General features: G+C 38.5%; 1 protein-coding gene and 1 non-coding gene across 2 annotated transcripts in view; both read left to right on the top strand.

The window, feature by feature from the left end:
* The window catches only part of LOC102803334 (obg-like ATPase 1), a 43266-nt gene extending 38397 nt beyond the window's left edge, over positions 1–4869 (top strand). The window contains exons 11-13 of the mRNA XM_085496095.1: positions 512–608; positions 3895–4017; positions 4667–4869. Coding sequence (XP_085352221.1) covers positions 512–608; positions 3895–4017; positions 4667–4777 — 331 coding nt within the window. The 3' untranslated portion in view covers positions 4778–4869. The remainder of the gene's footprint in view (positions 1–511; positions 609–3894; positions 4018–4666) is intronic.
* Positions 4870–17331: 12462 nt separating this feature from the next.
* On the top strand, positions 17332–17414 carry TRNAL-UAA (transfer RNA leucine (anticodon UAA)). The gene has a single exon. It is a non-coding gene; the product is annotated as a tRNA-Leu (tRNA).
* Positions 17415–18857: the final 1443 nt, after the last annotated feature.

Below are 18857 nucleotides of genomic sequence, written 5' to 3'. Positions count from 1 at the left end.
CAAGAAATCGCTTCAAGCTTACCCTAAAACAATTTCTTTTAAATGATTGAACATCAATTTTATTGTTATTTCTCTATCATTCAATTTACAGTATTGTCATTTCACTATTACCACCATATTTCATATAATTTTTCTCCTTATGTATTATGTACTAATATGATTTATGATTTCACTGTCCTTATTAGTTTTTTTCTGCTATCAGTGAATATGCAAGGGCTAGAGACTAGATTAGTTCTACTAGAACTACCTCTCTTGTCCTCGCCAGATAGTTATGTATATCTCTATCTTCGTTTTGTACTTTGTAATGTAATTTATCTGGTGAAATAAAATTGTATTGTATTGTATTGTATTGTATTGTATTGTATTGTCACAACTACTATGCTACTGGTGCTTGGTATTACTGTATTTGTTTAAAGCTCTGACAGTGTATATGCATGAACCAAATATTTATTACTAAAAGTTTGTTTTATTAATATATAATGTTCTTGTAATATTTTTTTTTTTTTTTAAGCGCTCTTCCAAAAATCATAACAACAGGATTCAAAGCTCTTCACCTTCAGTACTTTTTCACGGTTGGCGAGGACGAAGTCAGAGCATGGACAATACATGTAAGTAAATTATTTAATGTTAGTGTAATTTTTAATACCTGATAATTTTACGTTGTTGCATGCATCTATTCTCAGCTGTATCTGCATTCATTTTTTGACTCCCGTGTGCGAAGCACAAAAGGGAGTCTTTGCAGTTACCCTGTCTGTATGTATGTCTGTATGTATGTATGTATGTATGTATGTATGTATGTCACTTTTTTTGTTCCACCGTTATCTCAAGAACCACTAATCAAATTTTGGTGAAACTTGGTACATAGATGCTCTGGGATAATGCGCAGAGTTGATTAGGTTTTGGTAAAAATCTATGAATATTAATTAGCTAATTTGCATGATAATTAGCTGAGTTTTAGCTCTTCCAAGACTGTTCCACTGATATCTGAAGAACCACTCATTGGATTTTGATGAACCTTGGCACATGGATGCTCTGAAATAGTGCGCAGATTTGATTAGTTTTGGGTAAAAATCAATGAATATTAATTATCTAATTTGAATGATAATTAACTGATTCCAAGCTGTTCCATGACTGTTCCACTGATATTTGAAGAACCACTCATTGGATTTCAATGAAACTTGGCACATGGATGCTCTGAACTAATGCGCAGATTTGATTAGTTTTGGGTAAAAATCTGTTAATATTATTAATTACCTAATTTACACAATGATTAATCAATTTTCGGCTTTTCCACTGATATCTCAATTACTAATCATAACATTTCAATTAAACTTGGTACATAGATGTCATATGACACTGCACAGACCTGGTAGTGTTTAGGGTAATATCAGTACATATTAATTACCTAATTTGCATAATTAATTAATTTTCAGCTTTTGATATTTTGAGTAGTAATGATCACATATCAATGAAACTTGGTACATAGTTACTTGAGGACTGTGCAGAGACCTAATTAGTTTTTGGGTAAATATTCATGCATATTAATCACCTTATTAGCATAATTAGTTAATTTTCAGCTTTTCACCTGATATCTCAAGTACTAATCATCACATTTCAATGAGACTTGCGACATTTTCTCGGACTATGCAGAGACCTGATTAATTTTGGAATAAATAATTGTGCCTATTAATTACCTAATTTGCATAATTAGTTAATTTTTTGCTGTTCTATGGCTGTTGCACTGATGTCTACAAACCACTCATTGGATTTCAATGAAACTTTTAAAGAGTACCCATCACATTTCAATGAACCTAGGACTATACACCATATTAGTTTTTGGTAAATATGTATGCTTCTTAATCACTTAATTAACATAATTAATTAATACTGATATCTCAAGTATTGATCATCACATTTGAATAAAACTTGGTACATAAATGCTCTAGGACAATAGACAGCCTGATTAATTTTGGGTTAAAATCTGTTCATATTAACTCTCTAATTAGCATAATAATTAATATTTTTGGGGTTCTAATCACATTTCAATGAAACTTGGTACATTGTGCAGACCTTATTAGTTTTACACTTAAATCTGTTCATATCAGTTACCTGATTTACATAATTAGTTTTCAGCTATTCCATCAATATCTCAAGTACAAGTAATTTTGAATTAATATTTACTGTGTCTTCAATACTCTCAGCACACGGGAGTTCTTTCTAAGCTTTCTTTGATCTTATGAGGTGCAGTTTCCAGGATCCACAACATTTAATTTGAACATTTTGTTTGAAATATTTTCACGTCTGTGTATTTAGCTCAGTAAATTTTGAGTAAATCGTCTTATTTCACTGATCTATTTTATATACTGTTTAGATAGGATTTGTTACTTAATTTGCTGAACTAGGTGTGTGCAAGCTCGCAGCGTAATACAGCGTTCATATTTTTATTGTATTTTCGCAATAGCTGCTTGCTAACTCATTTAATACGATGGGGCAGCGTTTACGCAAACTCTCAGATAGCAAACTTGTAATGACACCTGGTGTTGGAAAAAGACAGCTGTTTTATGGCAATAAACCTTCTCAGAGCAGCTGTGTCAGGGAAAAACTCTTACATGATAACCAAGCATTGTTTCAGTATCCCCTTAAAGGTCAAGCATTTCATTGGGGTTTCAATATGGGCAAAATTCTGAATAAAAATATTTGTTCGTCTTCATTTATTGAACTACAATAGGTAATTTTTAATCCGTTTGATTTAATAACAGCCAGCTAAGCCTGACTGACAGTTCTTTTTTTGTCTAAAAATGTACAGCGATTACAGGGAACGATATACAACTTAATTTACCGGTATAGCGCCATCTATTGATGGAATGGAATTTGTGGAATTACTATGGATTTGAATAGTCAGTCTATTGAAGAACAGTGTGTCCATGACAAATGGAAGTCAGTAGCGAGGAGAGAAAGCATGGCTATTCAATAAATTTATGTTGCCAACTACAAATTTTTGATGAGCACAAATTTTATTGTTAATGAATTCTACTATTTTTTGCTTAATTAAATTAACGTCAACATGTAAAACTATCAATAGAACTCATTGTCTCACTGGAAAATTTGTGAACTTAAACCCAGTGACTATGCTCAAAATAGTGAAATAAAATGCCAGTGAAAATAAATGGTTTAATGTATATGTCGATGAATGTTTGCATTGACGATATGTTACTTCAAAATTGGAGAAAAACTCTTTTTTAATTACTGCCCCTAGCAAAATTTAAATAAACTTATCAATATACATTAAACACATTTGTGTTGTATTTTTCCGATACCACACATTGGGCAATCTTTCAGAAGAGAAGATATGCTTGAAGAAGTGACCTCTTTTGTTCCCATTCAAACTCTGCTTCTTTCTGTCCGACCGACTGGTCTATCTGTCCAGAGTCATATTTCAGAACCCTCTGGACTGAAATGTTCATTTTTTGCATGTGCATAGTACTTTATGTATGACATAAGCAGTACTTTTTCGGTCTTCGTTCAATTTTGGTACATACATTATAAATGTTAGGAAATATTACCATGATGATTTGTTTATTTATTTATAAAGGGAAAATTCCCTCCTGAGATGCATATTGGCTTGTACAGAAGATTACAACTATGGGTGTGAGTAAACTTCAACTGACACTCAAGTTGTACATTTCGAAACACTCATTGTATATTAGCGACATTGCCCCGCACATTGTCACCTTGAATGTTATGATTCCGATAATGCAGAGATGAAAACAAAAACAACAGATGTTACAGTTTGCAATACTGATGACACTGTGCCATGATACTTTGAATTGTTGCTGGTGAAATATTAGTTGTGCAAAGAATATAATCAAATTATCTCCTTATTTGCTGTATCAGAAAGGAACGAAAGCACCGCAAGCTGCCGGACGAGTACATGGCGACTTTGAAAAAGGTTTTATTATGGCTGAAGTTATGAAGTATGTGGATTTCAAAGCTGAGGGATCAGAAGCTGCAGCAAAGGTGAGAATAACAAATTATCGTATTTTTAACGCAACATTAACTGATAACATTTCTGGGTCAACGCACTTTGTCCTCTTTTTCTTAAAATGCATTTCTTTGTGGTGCATAAAATCAATGTTTTTATTGTAATAAATAATAAAAAGGTAACAGTAGTTGTTTCAAATGCCAAAGAAATGTTTATATAATCTATTACGTTCAAAGTTATATACAGTTTATATCTTTATAAAGATATCAAAAAAACTTTTATCTAAGTAATGCTAACATTGGCATATTTGCATGTCCACATACAGTAGTTGCAAAAGATAATCAGCAATAGTCTTATTATGTCTGCCATTATTGTGTTATTAGTTGATGAAATAGGTCACAAGATATTTTCTAAGTTTGTGGCTTTTGTTTGATAAAAATGTCTTATTTGTTCACTTTTCTCCCATGATGCAATGCATGAAACAGAAAGAAAACTTCTGTAACATCCTCCAAACAGATACGTTTACCTGTTTAAATTTTGCCAAACATTTGTGAACTATTAGTAGACGTCACATCTCTGTCTTGACGAACCCAAAGTTTTGCAATCCAGTTGATAGGCCTGCATGATGTTTGAAATCATGCGTTAGCATGTCTCAATACTATGTTTATGTTTTCTATATTTTAGGCTGCAGGTAAGTACAGACAACAAGGCAGAAACTACGTTGTAGAAGATGGCGACATCGTTCTATTCAAAGCGAACACTGCGGCCGGTTTAACAGACAAGAAGAAGAAGTAAATCACAATCAAGATATCTCAATTTTAATCTGTAATTTCAAAATATTGTTGAAATGAAAAAAAATGATGAATTAATTCTCAAGATTCAAATAACCTTGTGTTCTATGATATGCGTTTTGTTGCTCATTATCATACTATAAAGTATGTGTGCGATTCAAGCGGTTATCGGCTGACGTTGAACTCATTATTTGACAATTTATTCGGATAAAACAAAACTTTGACCAATCCACCAGCAGCACGTTTTTCCAAATATTGCAACTTGTACCTAAAATTAATAATGCCCCTACATCAATTTTATGCATATTATCAGATTTTTTGAACATGAAAACTTATGCATGTGGAATTTTACTTTTATCTCTATTATTTCAATAGTTATATGCCAAAAAATTATATTTTTTGAATTTAGGATCAAGCTCTATAACTCTTGAAGATGCATCACATTGTTGTCTGTACTGATTCAGCAGAGTTTTGGCGACAATTTCTTGTTAGTTGTGTGTCTGTTTCGTTGTTTGGTATTTTAAAATCAACTGACCTTCCTCATTTTTCTCTGCTCTGAATAATAGTATCCAGAATTTTGCCAGGATCCAGATCAAACTTTAATATATTTATTTGGATGTTATTCTGTAAGTTGTAGCCAGACACTCTGTACATTTGTCAGTTATACACATATTCCAAAAAATACTATGATAAAGAAAATCTTCAAAAAATTCCTAACAATGATCCAGATCACCCCCAAAATTGAGTGTGTTCTTCCTCCAGTGAAAACTTTTTCCATAATGATGCTAACAGAGAAACCATTACCTTGGAGGATGTAACACGTGCAGTAGATTATTGGCATGTGTCTGAGATAAGATTAGTCGAAGAATATCTTCATAGTTTCCATATGTTTGAAATTGACTTCTGCTGCATGGTCGGTAAGGGGATGCAGAACTGGCATTGTGCATACTTAGTAGTGTCATCTTGATAACTGTCATCACACTGTACTGAACCAGAGGTACATTACTTGGGGTTTGCATAGTACTGTATGATGACATGTCAAGAACCCATTAAAGTCTCATCTCGTAGATAGCGAGACTAATGCCATGTCCTTCTGACATGACATATATCAAGGTTTGTGATAAAACAATAAAACATGACTTACCACTATCATAGTGAAAAAATGTAATACATCAAAAATGTACAGAAAATATAGTTCTTGTAATTCGTCATATCGTGAGCAGCTATTTTGATCCACCTTGACCTCCCAGTATCCTAGTTACCTTGGACATGCGTATTGTTCTGAGTTGGGAACACTTATGCGAGAGCGAGATTGAAACATGTTCTCCCATGTGACGTATGTACTCAACATTTAAACATGAAATGAGTGTTGTCTGGTGGATGTTAAACAACAAAAACAATCTATGTTGCCAATGACACAAAGTTTGGTTAATTAAATTTCACTGAACAGTTCATTGAGCACAGATTTAAAAGTTGGACATTGCTTTGCAAAAGTGGACACGGTTTCTAAAATAAGGGTTTGTTAATTTTTGTAAATGCTGATTTTTTGGTTCAATGTTTATGAAGTAGAACAGTTCAGCATCTCTTAAATCAACAACACAAATGTTAATTCCCCTGTCTGAGGGCGTTTTCTCCTGCGTTTGTCATGTGATGCGTCTGCCATGTGATGCGTCTGCCATGTGATGCGTCTGCCATGTGATGCGTCTGCCATGTGATGCGTCTGTCATGTGATGCGTCTGTCATGTGATGCGTCTGCCATGTGATGCGTCTGTCATGTGATGCGTCTGTCATGTGATGCGTCTGTCATGTGATGCGTCTGTCATGTGATGCGTCTGCCATGTGATGCGTCTGTCATGTGATGCGTCTGCCATGTGATGCGTCTGTCATGTGATGCGTTTGTCATGTGATGCGTTTGTCATGTGATGCGTTTGTCATGTGATGCGTCTGTCATGTGATGCGTCTGCCATGTGATGCGTCTGTCATGTGATGCGTCTGTCATGTGATGCGTCTGCCATGTGATGCGTTTGTCATGTGATGCGTCTGCCATGTGATGCGTCTGCCATGTGATGCGTTTGTCATGTGATGCGTCTGCCATGTGATGCGTTTGTCATGTGATGCGTCTGCCATGTGATGCGTCTGTCATGTGATGCGTTTGTCATGTGATGCGTCTGTCATGTGATGCGTCTGTCATGTGATGCGTCTGCCATGTGATGCGTTTGTCATGTGATGCGTCTGCCATGTGATGCGTCTGCCATGTGATGCATTTGTCATGTGATGCGTCTGCCATGTGATGCGTTTGTCATGTGATGCGTCTGCCATGTGATGCGTCTGTCATGTGATGCGTCTGTCATGTGATGCGTCTGTCATGTGATGCGTCTGTCATGTGATGCGTTTGTCATGTGATGCGTCTGCCATGTGATGCGTTTGTCATGTGATGCGTCTGCCATGTGATGCGTCTGCCATGTGATGCGTTTGTCATGTGATGCGTCTGCCATAGCATTTAAATAGCTTGTGACAAAACATTCATAGATGCAGAACAAGTTTATTTGTTGAAACAAAAACTTTCAAACTTTTTAATGCAAGTATTATGAAGATAAATAAATTCCATTGATCACACACCGTGTACGTGTGATGGATTTTATGTTGCTTGGCAACACATTTTCAGATGATGAACTTTCTTTGCTGTACATACAGTGCCTTGTGCCAAAGAAGCCAAAGTCCTTGAAGCTAGGAGTTTGCAACAGAGCTGTGTCATTTGATATAGGAGTCAATTCTTGGTATTTGGAAGCTGAGTTTGCGCGAATCGGGAGATGTAAAGGGGATTCATATTCACCACCATTGGCAATGTGCATCTTCTCTCCACAAAATAGTCCAGCTCAAAATGTGTTTCATTTCCTGGAATATGTTAAAATCTTAGATCAGAAATATCAGAATTGTAATATTCGTATTAAAAAATGCCATGAGAAAGTGCGTTTACAGATCAAAACATGCTTTTTTGGTCAGAGTTGAGTAAATTCTTAAGGGCGTTAATTTACATAACTGCAAAAGATGCATACTTTGTCATTTTTTTCCATCAGAAATTCTGTTAGATCTGTTGTAGTTGATGTGTGTTCTAACCCCCTGCTTTGGACGACTTTTTCAGTAATTGTGGAAGAAGTCTATCTTCTCGTCAGCTCCAGACATTGCTTCTTCATTGAACCTGCTCAGTCATATCCAAGATGCAAGGTCTCATTTACAATTAGTGATTTACAAAATATTTCAGATCTGTATATGTAACCTTCCTGTTGCTCATTGGAAGTTGCTGCCACACCATTGATCTGTTGATCTTCAGTTCAAATTCGACCTGGTTGGTTCAACAAAGCGGTCAAACACAAAAGAAAGAAAGATGAAAGCCACCCCGAGTGTGCCACAGACTAAATGGAGAAGCCAGATCCCCCTAACCACAGACTCGTTTGGAAGGATAAATCCAATGTACGAGTGTGCCACAGAGGCAATTGGAAGGTCAAACCATCTGGATGAGTGTCACAGACACAATGGGAAGGCTTAAGCCACTATTGTAGACAAAAAGGTAGGTCACTGTTTCCTGGGCGAGTTTATGCCACCGACTCAGTGAAAAAGCCAAATACCCTGTACACTAAGTGAATGTTACACAGTGCGAAGACAAAATCCACCGTGCCCTTGGCGAGTGTGCCACAGACTCATTGGCATGGTCAAATGTTTCCTGGATGAGTGTACCACAGACTCATTGGCATGGTCAAATGTTTCCTGGGTGAGTGTACCACAGACTCATTGACATGGTCAAATGTTTCCTGGGTGAGTGTACCACAGACTCGTTGGCATGTTCAAATGTTTCCTGGGTGAGTGTGCCACAGACTCATTGGCATGGTCAAATGTTTCCTGCGTGAGTGTGCCACAGACTCATTGGCATGGTCAAATGTTTCCTGGGTGAGTGTGCCATAGACTCATTGGCATGGTCAAATGTTTCCTGGGTGAGTGTGCCACAGACTCATTGGCATGGTCAAATGTTTCCTGGGTGAGTGTGCCACAGACTCATTGGCATGGTCAAATGTACCCTGGGTGAATGTGTCACAGACTCATTGGCATGGTCAAATGTTTCCTAGGTGAGTGTGCCACAGACTCATTGGCATGGTCAAATGTTTCCTGGGTGAGTGTGCCACAGACTCATTGGCATGGTCAAATGTTTCCTGGGTGAGTGTGCCACAGATTCATTGGCATGGTCAAATGTTTCCTGGGTGAGTGTGCCACAGACTCATTGGCATGGTCAAATGTTTCCTGGGTGAGTGTGCCACACTCATTGGCATGGTCAAATGTTTACTGGGCGAGTGTGCCACAGACTCATTGGCATGGTCAAATGTTTCCTGGATGAGTGTGCCACAGACTCATTGGCATGGTCAAATGTTTCCTGGATGAGTGTGCCACAGACTCATTGGCATGGTCAAATGTTTCCTGGGTGAGTGTGCCACAGACTCATTGGCATGGTCAAATGTTTCCTGAGTAAGTGTGCCACAGACTCATTGGCATGGCCAAATGTTTCCTGGGTGAGTGTGCCACAGACTCATTGGCATGGTCAAATGTTTCCTGGGTGAGTGTGCCACAGACTCATTGGCATGGTCAAATGTTTCCTGAGTAAGTGTGCCACAGACTCATTGGCATGGCCAAATGTTTCCTGGGTGAGTGTGCCACAGACTCATTGGCATGGTCAAATGTTTCCTGGGTGAGTGTGCCACAGACTCATTGGCATGGTCAAATGTTTCCTGGATGAATGTGCCACAGACTCATTGGCATGGTCAAATGTTTCCTGGGTGAGTGTACCACAGACTCATTGGCATGGCCAAATGTTTCCTGGGTGAGTGTGCCACAGACTCATTGGCATGGTCAAATGTTTCCTGGGCGAGTGTGCCACAGACTCATTGGCATGGTCAAATGTTTCCTGGGCGAGTGTGCCACAGACTCATTGGCATGGTCAAATGTTTCCTGGGTGAGTGTGCCACAGACTCATTGACATGGTCAAATGTTTCCTGGGTGAGTGTGCCACAGACTCATTGACATGGGCAAATGTTTCCTGGGTGAGTGTGCCTCAGACTCATTGGCATGGTCAAATGTTTCCTGAGTAAGTGTGCCACAGACTCATTGGCATGGTCAAATGTTTCCTGGGTGAGTGTGCCACAGATTCATTGGCATGGTCAAATGTTTCCTGGATGAATGTGCCACAGACTCATTGGCATGGTCAAATGTTTCCTGGATGAATGTGCCACAGACTCATTGGCATGGTCAAATGTTTCCTGGGTGAGTGTGCCACAGACTCATTGGCATGGTCAAATGTTTCCTGGGTGAGTGTGCCACAGACTCATTGGCATGGTCAAATGTTTCCTGGGTGAGTGTGCCACAGACTCATTGGCATGGTCAAATGTTTCCTGGATGAATGTGCCACAGACTCATTGGCATGGTCAAATGTTTCCTGGATGAATGTGCCACAGACTCATTGGCATGGTCAAATGTTTCCTGGATGAATGTGCCACAGACTCATTGGCATGGTCAAATGTTTCCTGGGTGAGTGTACCACAGACTCATTGGCATGGTCAAATGTTTCATGGGTGAGTGTGCCACACACTCATTGGCATGGTCAAATGTTTCCTGGGTGAGTGTGCCACAGACTCATTGGCATGGTCAAATGTTTCCTGGGTGAGTGTGCCACAGACTCATTGGCATGGTCAAATGTTTCCTGGGTGAGTGTGCCACAGACTCATTGGCATGGTCAAATGTTTCCTGGGTGAGTGTGCCACATATTCATTGGCATGGTCAAATGTTTCCTGGGTGAGTGTGCCACAGACTCATTGGCATGGTCAAATGTTTCCTGGGTGAGTGTGCCACACTCATTGGCATGGTCAAATGTTTACTGGGCGAGTGTGCCACAGACTCATTGGCATGGTCAAATGTTTCCTGGATGAGTGTGCCACAGACTCATTGGCATGGTCAAATGTTTCCTGGGTGAGTGTGCCACAGACTCATTGGCATGGTCAAATGTTTCCTGGGTGAGTGTGCCACAGACTCATTGGCATGGTCAAATGTTTCCTGAGTAAGTGTGCCACAGACTCATTGGCATGGCCAAATGTTTCCTGGGTGAGTGTGCCACAGACTCATTGGCATGGTCAAATGTTTCCTGGGTGAGTGTACCACAGACTCATTGACATGGTCAAATGTTTCCTGGGTGAGTGTGTCACAGACTCATTGGCATGGTCAAATGTTTCCTGGGTGAGTGTACCACAGACTCATTGGCATGGTCAAATGTTTCCTGGGTGAGTGTGCCACAGACTCATTGGCATGGTCAAATGTTTCCTGGGTGAGTGTGCCACAGACTCATTGGCATGGTCAAATGTTTCCTGGGTGAGTGTGCCACAGACTCATTGACATGGTCAAATGTTTCCTGGGTGAGTGTGCCACAGACTCATTGACATGGGCAAATGTTTCCTGGGTGAGTGTGCCACAGACTCATTGGCATGGTCAAATGTTTCCTGGATGAATGTGCCACAGACTCATTTGCATGGTCAAATGTTTCCTGGGTGAGTGTGCCACAGACTCATTGGCATGGTCAAATGTTTCCTGGATGAGTGTGCCACAGACTCATTGGCATGGTCAAATGTTTCCTGGGTGAGTGTGCCACAGACTCATTGGCATGGTCAAATGTTTCCTGGGTGAGTGTGCCACAGACTCATTGGCATGGTCAAATGTTTCCTAGGTGAGTGTGCCACAGACTCATTGGCATGGTCAAATGTTTCCTGGATGAATGTGCCACAGACTCATTGGCATGGTCAAATGTTTCCTGGGTGAGTGTGCCACAGACTCATTGGCATGGTCAAATGTTTCCTGGGTGAGTGTGCCACAGACTCATTGGCATGGTCAAATGTTTCCTGGGTGAGTGTGCCACAGACTCATTGGCATGGTCAAATGTTTCCTGGGTGAGTGTGCCACAGACTCATTGGCATGATCAAATGTTTCCTGGATGAATGTGCCACAGACTCATTGGCATGGTCAAATGTTTCCTGGGTGAGTGTACCACAGACTCATTGGCATGGTCAAATGTTTCATGGGTGAGTGTGCCACACACTCATTGGCATGGTCAAATGTTTCCTGGGTGAGTGTGCCACAGACTCATTGGCATGGTCAAATGTTTCCTGGGTGAGTATACCACAGACTCATTGGCATGGTCAAATGTTTCCTGGGTGAGTGTGCCACAGACTCATTGGCATGGTCAAATGTTTACTGGGTGAGTGTGCCATAGACTCATTGGCATGGTCAAATGTTTCCTGGGTGAGTGTGCCACAGACTCATTGGCATGGTCAAATGTTTCCTGGGTGAGTGTACCACAGACTCATTGGCATGGTCAAATGTTTCCAGGGTGAGTGTGCCACAGACTCATTGGCATGGTCAAATGTTTCCTGGGTGAGTATACCACAGACTCATTGGCATGGTCAAATGTTTCCTGGGTGAGTGTGCCACAGACTCATTGGCATGATCAAATGTTTCCTGGGTGAGTGTGCCACAGACTCATTGGCATGGTCAAATGTTTCCTGGGTGAGTGTGTCACAGACTCATTGACATGGTCAAATGTTTCCTGGTGAGTGTGCCACAGACTCATTGGCATGGTCAAATGTTTCCTGGATGAGTGTACCACAGACTCATTGGCACGGTCAAATGTTTCCTGGATGAGTGTGTTGAAGTCGCTGATTATGATTCATTCACTTTAGGGTGCAACTTTGGATTAACATCGCCAAATAACCATTTGCCTAATATTTAATAAATTTAGTATTAAACAATCTTATTGATGCTCTGTTAAGTACCTTTATGTTACATGTACGATTGGGAAGAAAGGAATATTCTTTTCACCAAAAAAGCGTGTTTAACTGTCAAATATTCATATGAACTTGAATGCACCAATTGAATGTGAGTGACATTTACGTGGTTCAGCCTTTGTATAATAAAATATTGACAATCTGGTGTGAGAGAAGCATCCCAAATACTCTTGTTATCAGATTAATTATTTATTGTGCTCTAAATCGGATAAGGAGATTAAAAGATAATCGGTTAATAGCATGCTGAATAGACTATGTATTGCTCTATATTATGGTCTATGTCACAGGGATTGAAAGAACAGACGAACAAAACGTTCATATTCTGTGGGATATTGTCATCGATGTTTTGTAGGTATAGATCAACAATGCTTAAGCAGAACTGCTGATATTCACTTGATGGATTAAATCTGATTAAAAAGTGATACAATATTGCTTAAAACCGTGGGCCATTGAAAAGATTGATATTGGAATATGTAGAATGTATTAATTCATTCAGTTTATATTTGGTATTGGCTGCAGTGTGTGGAGAACACAAAGAGAGGTAATGTAATAGGTGTATATAGATGTTACTGTCAAACCTCAAGTACCACTGATGGATTTGAATGGCATTTGGTACAATGTACTCAACAGTTTGTAGGTAATGTTTAAGGAAATACTAAAATAATACTCCAAAAATACATTCGATCCAATAATACATATTTTCGGTGTGACAGTCTGATGGGACAGCCCCCCCCCCAGTCCAAACGCTCCACAGTCTAGTAATTAAAGACCCCAAATTTGCCGCCTTAACTCACTGTGTCTAGTTTGTAAAAAAAAAAAAACATTAGTTTGATATACTTATCTCATACGAGTTGAACATATAATTACTGAAAATCGTTGAATAGGGTCTCTAATCCAATCTTACCGTACAGAATAGAGCCATACATAACACCTAAGTCATTCAAATCATTACCGATAAGATCTGGCGAAAGTCCAGTTGGTTGGGTGCCATTCAGAGAAGCCAGGGATTGGCTTCCCACATATGATAGTAACATCTACTGGAACCTCCAATGATGGGGTCGCCATACAACAAAAGCTGTACACACTAAAATGTGAAGCACTTCTCAGCATTGCATTGACCCAAGTGAGACCTTAGGGGGATGATAATTGCAGCAGTGCAACCGTTTTCATTCCGGTCAGTCATAGTAAGGCGGCCTGCTTTGACTATATCTTGAACGGGCTGTCAGGTGGAGCCTGGGTATCACTGTGGCCTGCCACAGAGTGAGGCTGTCACAGAATACTGTCATCTCTTTCATAGAGTCACACCGTAACGTAACTAGACATGGTCAATTAAAGGTTCTTCAGAAGAGCCCAATACTACTTCAGTGATATAGGTGGCCTCTAGTTGTTCTGTTCTGGATCACCTCAGTTTAACCTGTGTTGGGTTCAATCCCAGATCATGCCATGTATAGGGCCAATTCATCGTAGTGGTGGCGGTATTCAACTGTAGAAACTGGGTAGAAACGGCTCTCGGCAATCCATTCATGACCTGGCATGACCTCGGTCTGCTTTGTGTCTGCCTGTGTAACATGACTGACTATATCTTTGCCCTGTACTGTACGGTCTTTGTACTGTCCCTAAGAACAGTAGTGCAGTATATGTGCCAGTATGTATTGTTCCTGTGGTCTATGTACTCACAGGGAGTGGTACTCGTAGGTTCATGTACTGTTTCTAGGATCTATGTACTGATCATAGGTTATATGACATCAAGTGACTTTAACAGATAAACAGACTATTGATTCATTATTAGAGGAAGAACATTTGATCATCTGGAAAAGACTTCCTTACGGCCCTTCATCACTTATCCCAACCTTGCACCTCAGTACCCTATATTTTAATTGTAAGTACCCATCTTCTTGACAAATACAGCTAACTAGACAGCATATACAATTACATTGGGAGAGTATTGGGCAAAACTGATTGCATTGCAAAAGAGATCGCCTTTAAATCGTTCCCCTTTGGTAAGGCTTTCGAATCCAACTTATTTTAAAATAGTATGACAGACATAGACTAATGGGTGAAGTGTAGTTAATCAGAAGTAACCTACAAGTGTTGCCAACAAGGCTAAATAGGTAAAAACAGCTCTCACAGTTAATTTGTTCGATAGAATAATAACTATGTTATTTACACATTTAATTACTATAAAAGACATCATATTATTCAACTGTAATGTGGTAGACAAGTTCCCAATCGTCTTCCCATTATTGGTAAAACCCACCTATACTGTATATGGTAAAGCCAGATTGTGCGTCTCTTCTGTGAATATGAAGTTTGACCTAAGGACATTCAACATACAAGTAGGTTTATAAAACTATACGTCAAAAGTTGATTCAAGTGTATATGTTGTTTGTAAGGCGCGAAAGTATTGTCTTAGGTGGCTCTTTATCCAGATATTGGACTTTCGCATTTTGACAGAAAAATAATTTATATATATTTCTAGATTCCAATACTTCGTCACAATACTTTTTATTATATTTTGTTTCTTCAATGGAAGATTTGGGAGAACTATCTTTTAAAATGTGACATACGAGCACATTCCCTGAGATAGAGGGACTGAAATGAGAGTATATATCCACGGGTTATTTAACACAACACACAGAACCGACAGTTGTTATCATCCCCGTCCAATAATACATTTTTTCAAAACCTAACACCACGTGTCTGGTGGATCTCAGAACGTGTTTCGTGAAATACGTGTATCGTTTCTACAAGGATGCATATGTTGTTGTATTATAGTGCGATCCTGTCAAAATACATATAATAAACTCGTCGAAAACATCTCGCGAATGAAATGTACATTTGTGTATTTATTGTTCCGCAATGCGACATCGTGTCATTTGTCCTTGATGCAGAAAAAGCGAATGTCTCCAACTATCCGCACTTTTCAACTCTAGGGGACAAAGAACCATTTTAACTTCTTCTTTTTTCTCGAAGGTGGGATATGGTTAATATCAACAAATGGCAGTGTGAGTAATTGAATTGCTCAGCCGCATGTGAGCCAAATGTTGCATAATTCAATACCAAATTGCCATACAAATTATATAAAATGACGGATAGCAAATTATTCCGTTGCATGGGTCCGTTAATGTGTAGAATATCTTTGCTTTGTGAGGGATGCCCCACTGATTGCAATTGGATATACTTCATTTGGTAAAAATTGTATCAATAGTCGATGAAGAGTCTAAAGTGAATTAACCTCTATGCGGGAAGTTTCACCGTAGACCCAGGGGTATATGGTTGCAACAAAGATATGTTTTAATATGTACCATATAATATACAGATGGTTTTCGGTTAATGATTCTTAGCACGTATTGAATGAAATTACAAAGTCTGGTTCCAGCTAATATGTGTCTGAATAATCAAACGGGAGCAAGTACTAAACTGGGGTGAGAAATTTGAAATAACAAATCATCTGCACAGAGAAAATGTTGAACAAGAATGACAGAATAAAACTAGATTTATGAACAAAAGGGATAGTTGTTGTTAGTTGAAAGGAAACAAAAAACAAAGAAATATAACTACCCCGCATTGAGATTAACGGCCACCTTATTAAGCTGATTGTATCTCAAAGATTATCTCATACACTACAATCCAACCAAACGCCGCAAAAAATGGTTTGTGTGCAATTCGAAAATAGTTGTACATATAAATATGAAAAGGCTTTGCTTTAATGTAATATACTTTGCTATAATATACAATATTTCAAAGTCAGTGCATTTTCTGCAGCTGACATACTAGTACTCTCTTCTAAGACCAACCCAAAATAGATAATTTATTTTCATACCTTCAAAAACCACAGTACGTCCCTTGTTAACGTGGCCGGCAGTGTTATAAGTGTTCATTACTTGGTTCATTTTGCCACGTACGTGTAGTTGCGGTTAGATTCCAATGTAGGGGGTTCTCGTGGGTTAAAATCGCAACCGCACTATACCATATATATTCCTTGTAGGGTCTTGTATATTAAAAAGATTCAATAAGCTTGTATGTATATATATATATTAATATTCCCATCACATTATATAGTGCTTATATTATCTATTGACACCCTCTACATCTATATTTTCATACATATTTTGTAATATAAATTTATTTCTTTCAATAATTAATTTGTATGATTGTAATGGGCCGGAGGCCATTATACAATTAATAAATTATTATTATTATTACAAGATTAAATGGACACGATTATTGCGACCATAAGCTATTGAATTCAAAATAAAGAAACAAATGCAAATAGTTGTTTAGTTTATAAATGTTATAGTAATGAAGCCCGTCATTTTACTCCCATGATGCATCATATTCCCACATAAAGTTTACCAATGAGGAAGACATCGTGATATCCATAATGACAGAAACCCTGTGACGTCGCATCCCAATAAACCATTTATATCTTAGTCAAAGGCTAGTCAATGTGTACATGGATTCGTAAGTAAAATAAAATCAACTTGAATCCAAATACGTTTATATTTTTGTCATTAAAATATCCATTACTGTTCACATAAGGCGCCTCAAATTTCATAACCAAAAAAATGAATGTTACACGTGATTAATAAATCACATGGGATCCACATGGGACCCAACTGGACAACTGAAGTGATATAATTATACATTCCGAATACAATGCCTAGGAATTAACGTATTCCATGTAAGTGCGGTGGCCGAGCGGTTAAGGCGTTGGACTTAAGTTCCAATGGACGTTAGTCCTCGTGGGTTCGAATCCCATCCGCACTATACCATTTTATTAACACCTGCTAATTTATTATTCTCGAAATGTTTTGAAAATCATGAGACAGGTGCTACAGTTTGTCACATATTTTCTTGGTGGTTTTTGAATGTTAAATAGACTCAGTGGACACTATTATGAGGATCATAAGCTATTGAATTGAAAGTAAAGAAACAAAGGCAATATTAAATTTAGTTGTTTAGTTTATAAATGTTTTAGTAATGAAGCCTGTCATTTTACTCCCATGATGCATCACTTCCCAAAATAAAGTCGAAATGTAGACAATTTCAAAGGTTTAATGTCTCACAGGTCATCTAATAAAGGGTTATCACATTTTGCTGAAAAAATATCTTGACATATATATATATTCCAAATCGTGCTTCAGCGGAAATGCAGTATTTGAATCACTCAGAAAACGCCCACTGACCGAAAGATATTTCACCTAAAAAGAGAGTCTGATAATAGGCACCTCAATTTCGGAGCCGCATGGGGTCCAACAGTTGTACAATTCAATACCAAATTGCAATGGAAATCATATAAAATAACATATTGCAATTTATTGCATGGGTTCTTGCCTTTTGAGGGGGTACCCCCGATCGCAAGTGAATGTACTTTATTTTGTAAAAATATGGTCAATTGTGTGTAGTCAATTAACTACTTTGCAGGGAAGTTTCACCATAGACCATAGGAATATATGGTTACAATAAAGATATGAATCTATATGTATATTGTATTGGTGGTTTTCGCTCAATGATGCTTAGCACGTATTGAAAGGAATTTCAACGTGTTGAGCCAGCTTATATATTTCCAAACAAACTAAGGACGTGACGTCAGCAAAAAATAGAATTGTTTGAATGAAAACATCGTCCGCCAATGAGTAATGACAAACCAAACTATATTTATGAACAAACAAAATTTAGAGTAACACTATCCTGAACATTACGTCCCTCCCCTCCCCTCGGTGAGCCTAATGCCAAATCCTTAGCATCTGATATACTGAAAATAACCACGTCCCAGGCACCAATAATCCAGACAAACGCCGCCATACAGATCAATTCATAGTAACAATCACTGTAACAATCTCCAAGAAGACAACCGCTGTGTTCATATATAGTATTTCATCTGGCATCTCAGTTTAAATCTTACAAAATGTGATTTTTGTTAATAGTAAACGTGGCATTTTCATTGATCAATATATTGTTATACGTGACTACGTTAAAGCGGGGGAGTCGTCACCCGCGCATGCGTCAGATGGCCATAGCGTGTCATTGTTTACAAACAAGCGTCTACTGTCACACGCAACGTAATATTACCGTAATTGGTATAGTACAGGTGTGATGGTTCAAATACCAAAATAGCAACAATAACAAAAAGACTTCCCTGGCGGCGATGATAAAACACGAACACGGAGCCAACAGATGAGGTTTCAACTGGTACTGGTATTATTATAC

This window comes from Saccoglossus kowalevskii, chromosome 22 (genome assembly GCF_978046115.1).
Source record: "Saccoglossus kowalevskii chromosome 22, keSacKowa6.1, whole genome shotgun sequence".
Classification (NCBI taxonomy): Eukaryota; Metazoa; Hemichordata; class Enteropneusta; family Harrimaniidae; genus Saccoglossus; species Saccoglossus kowalevskii.
Note: the sequence above shows the minus strand (reverse complement) of the source record. Positions and strands in the feature narration are given on the sequence as shown.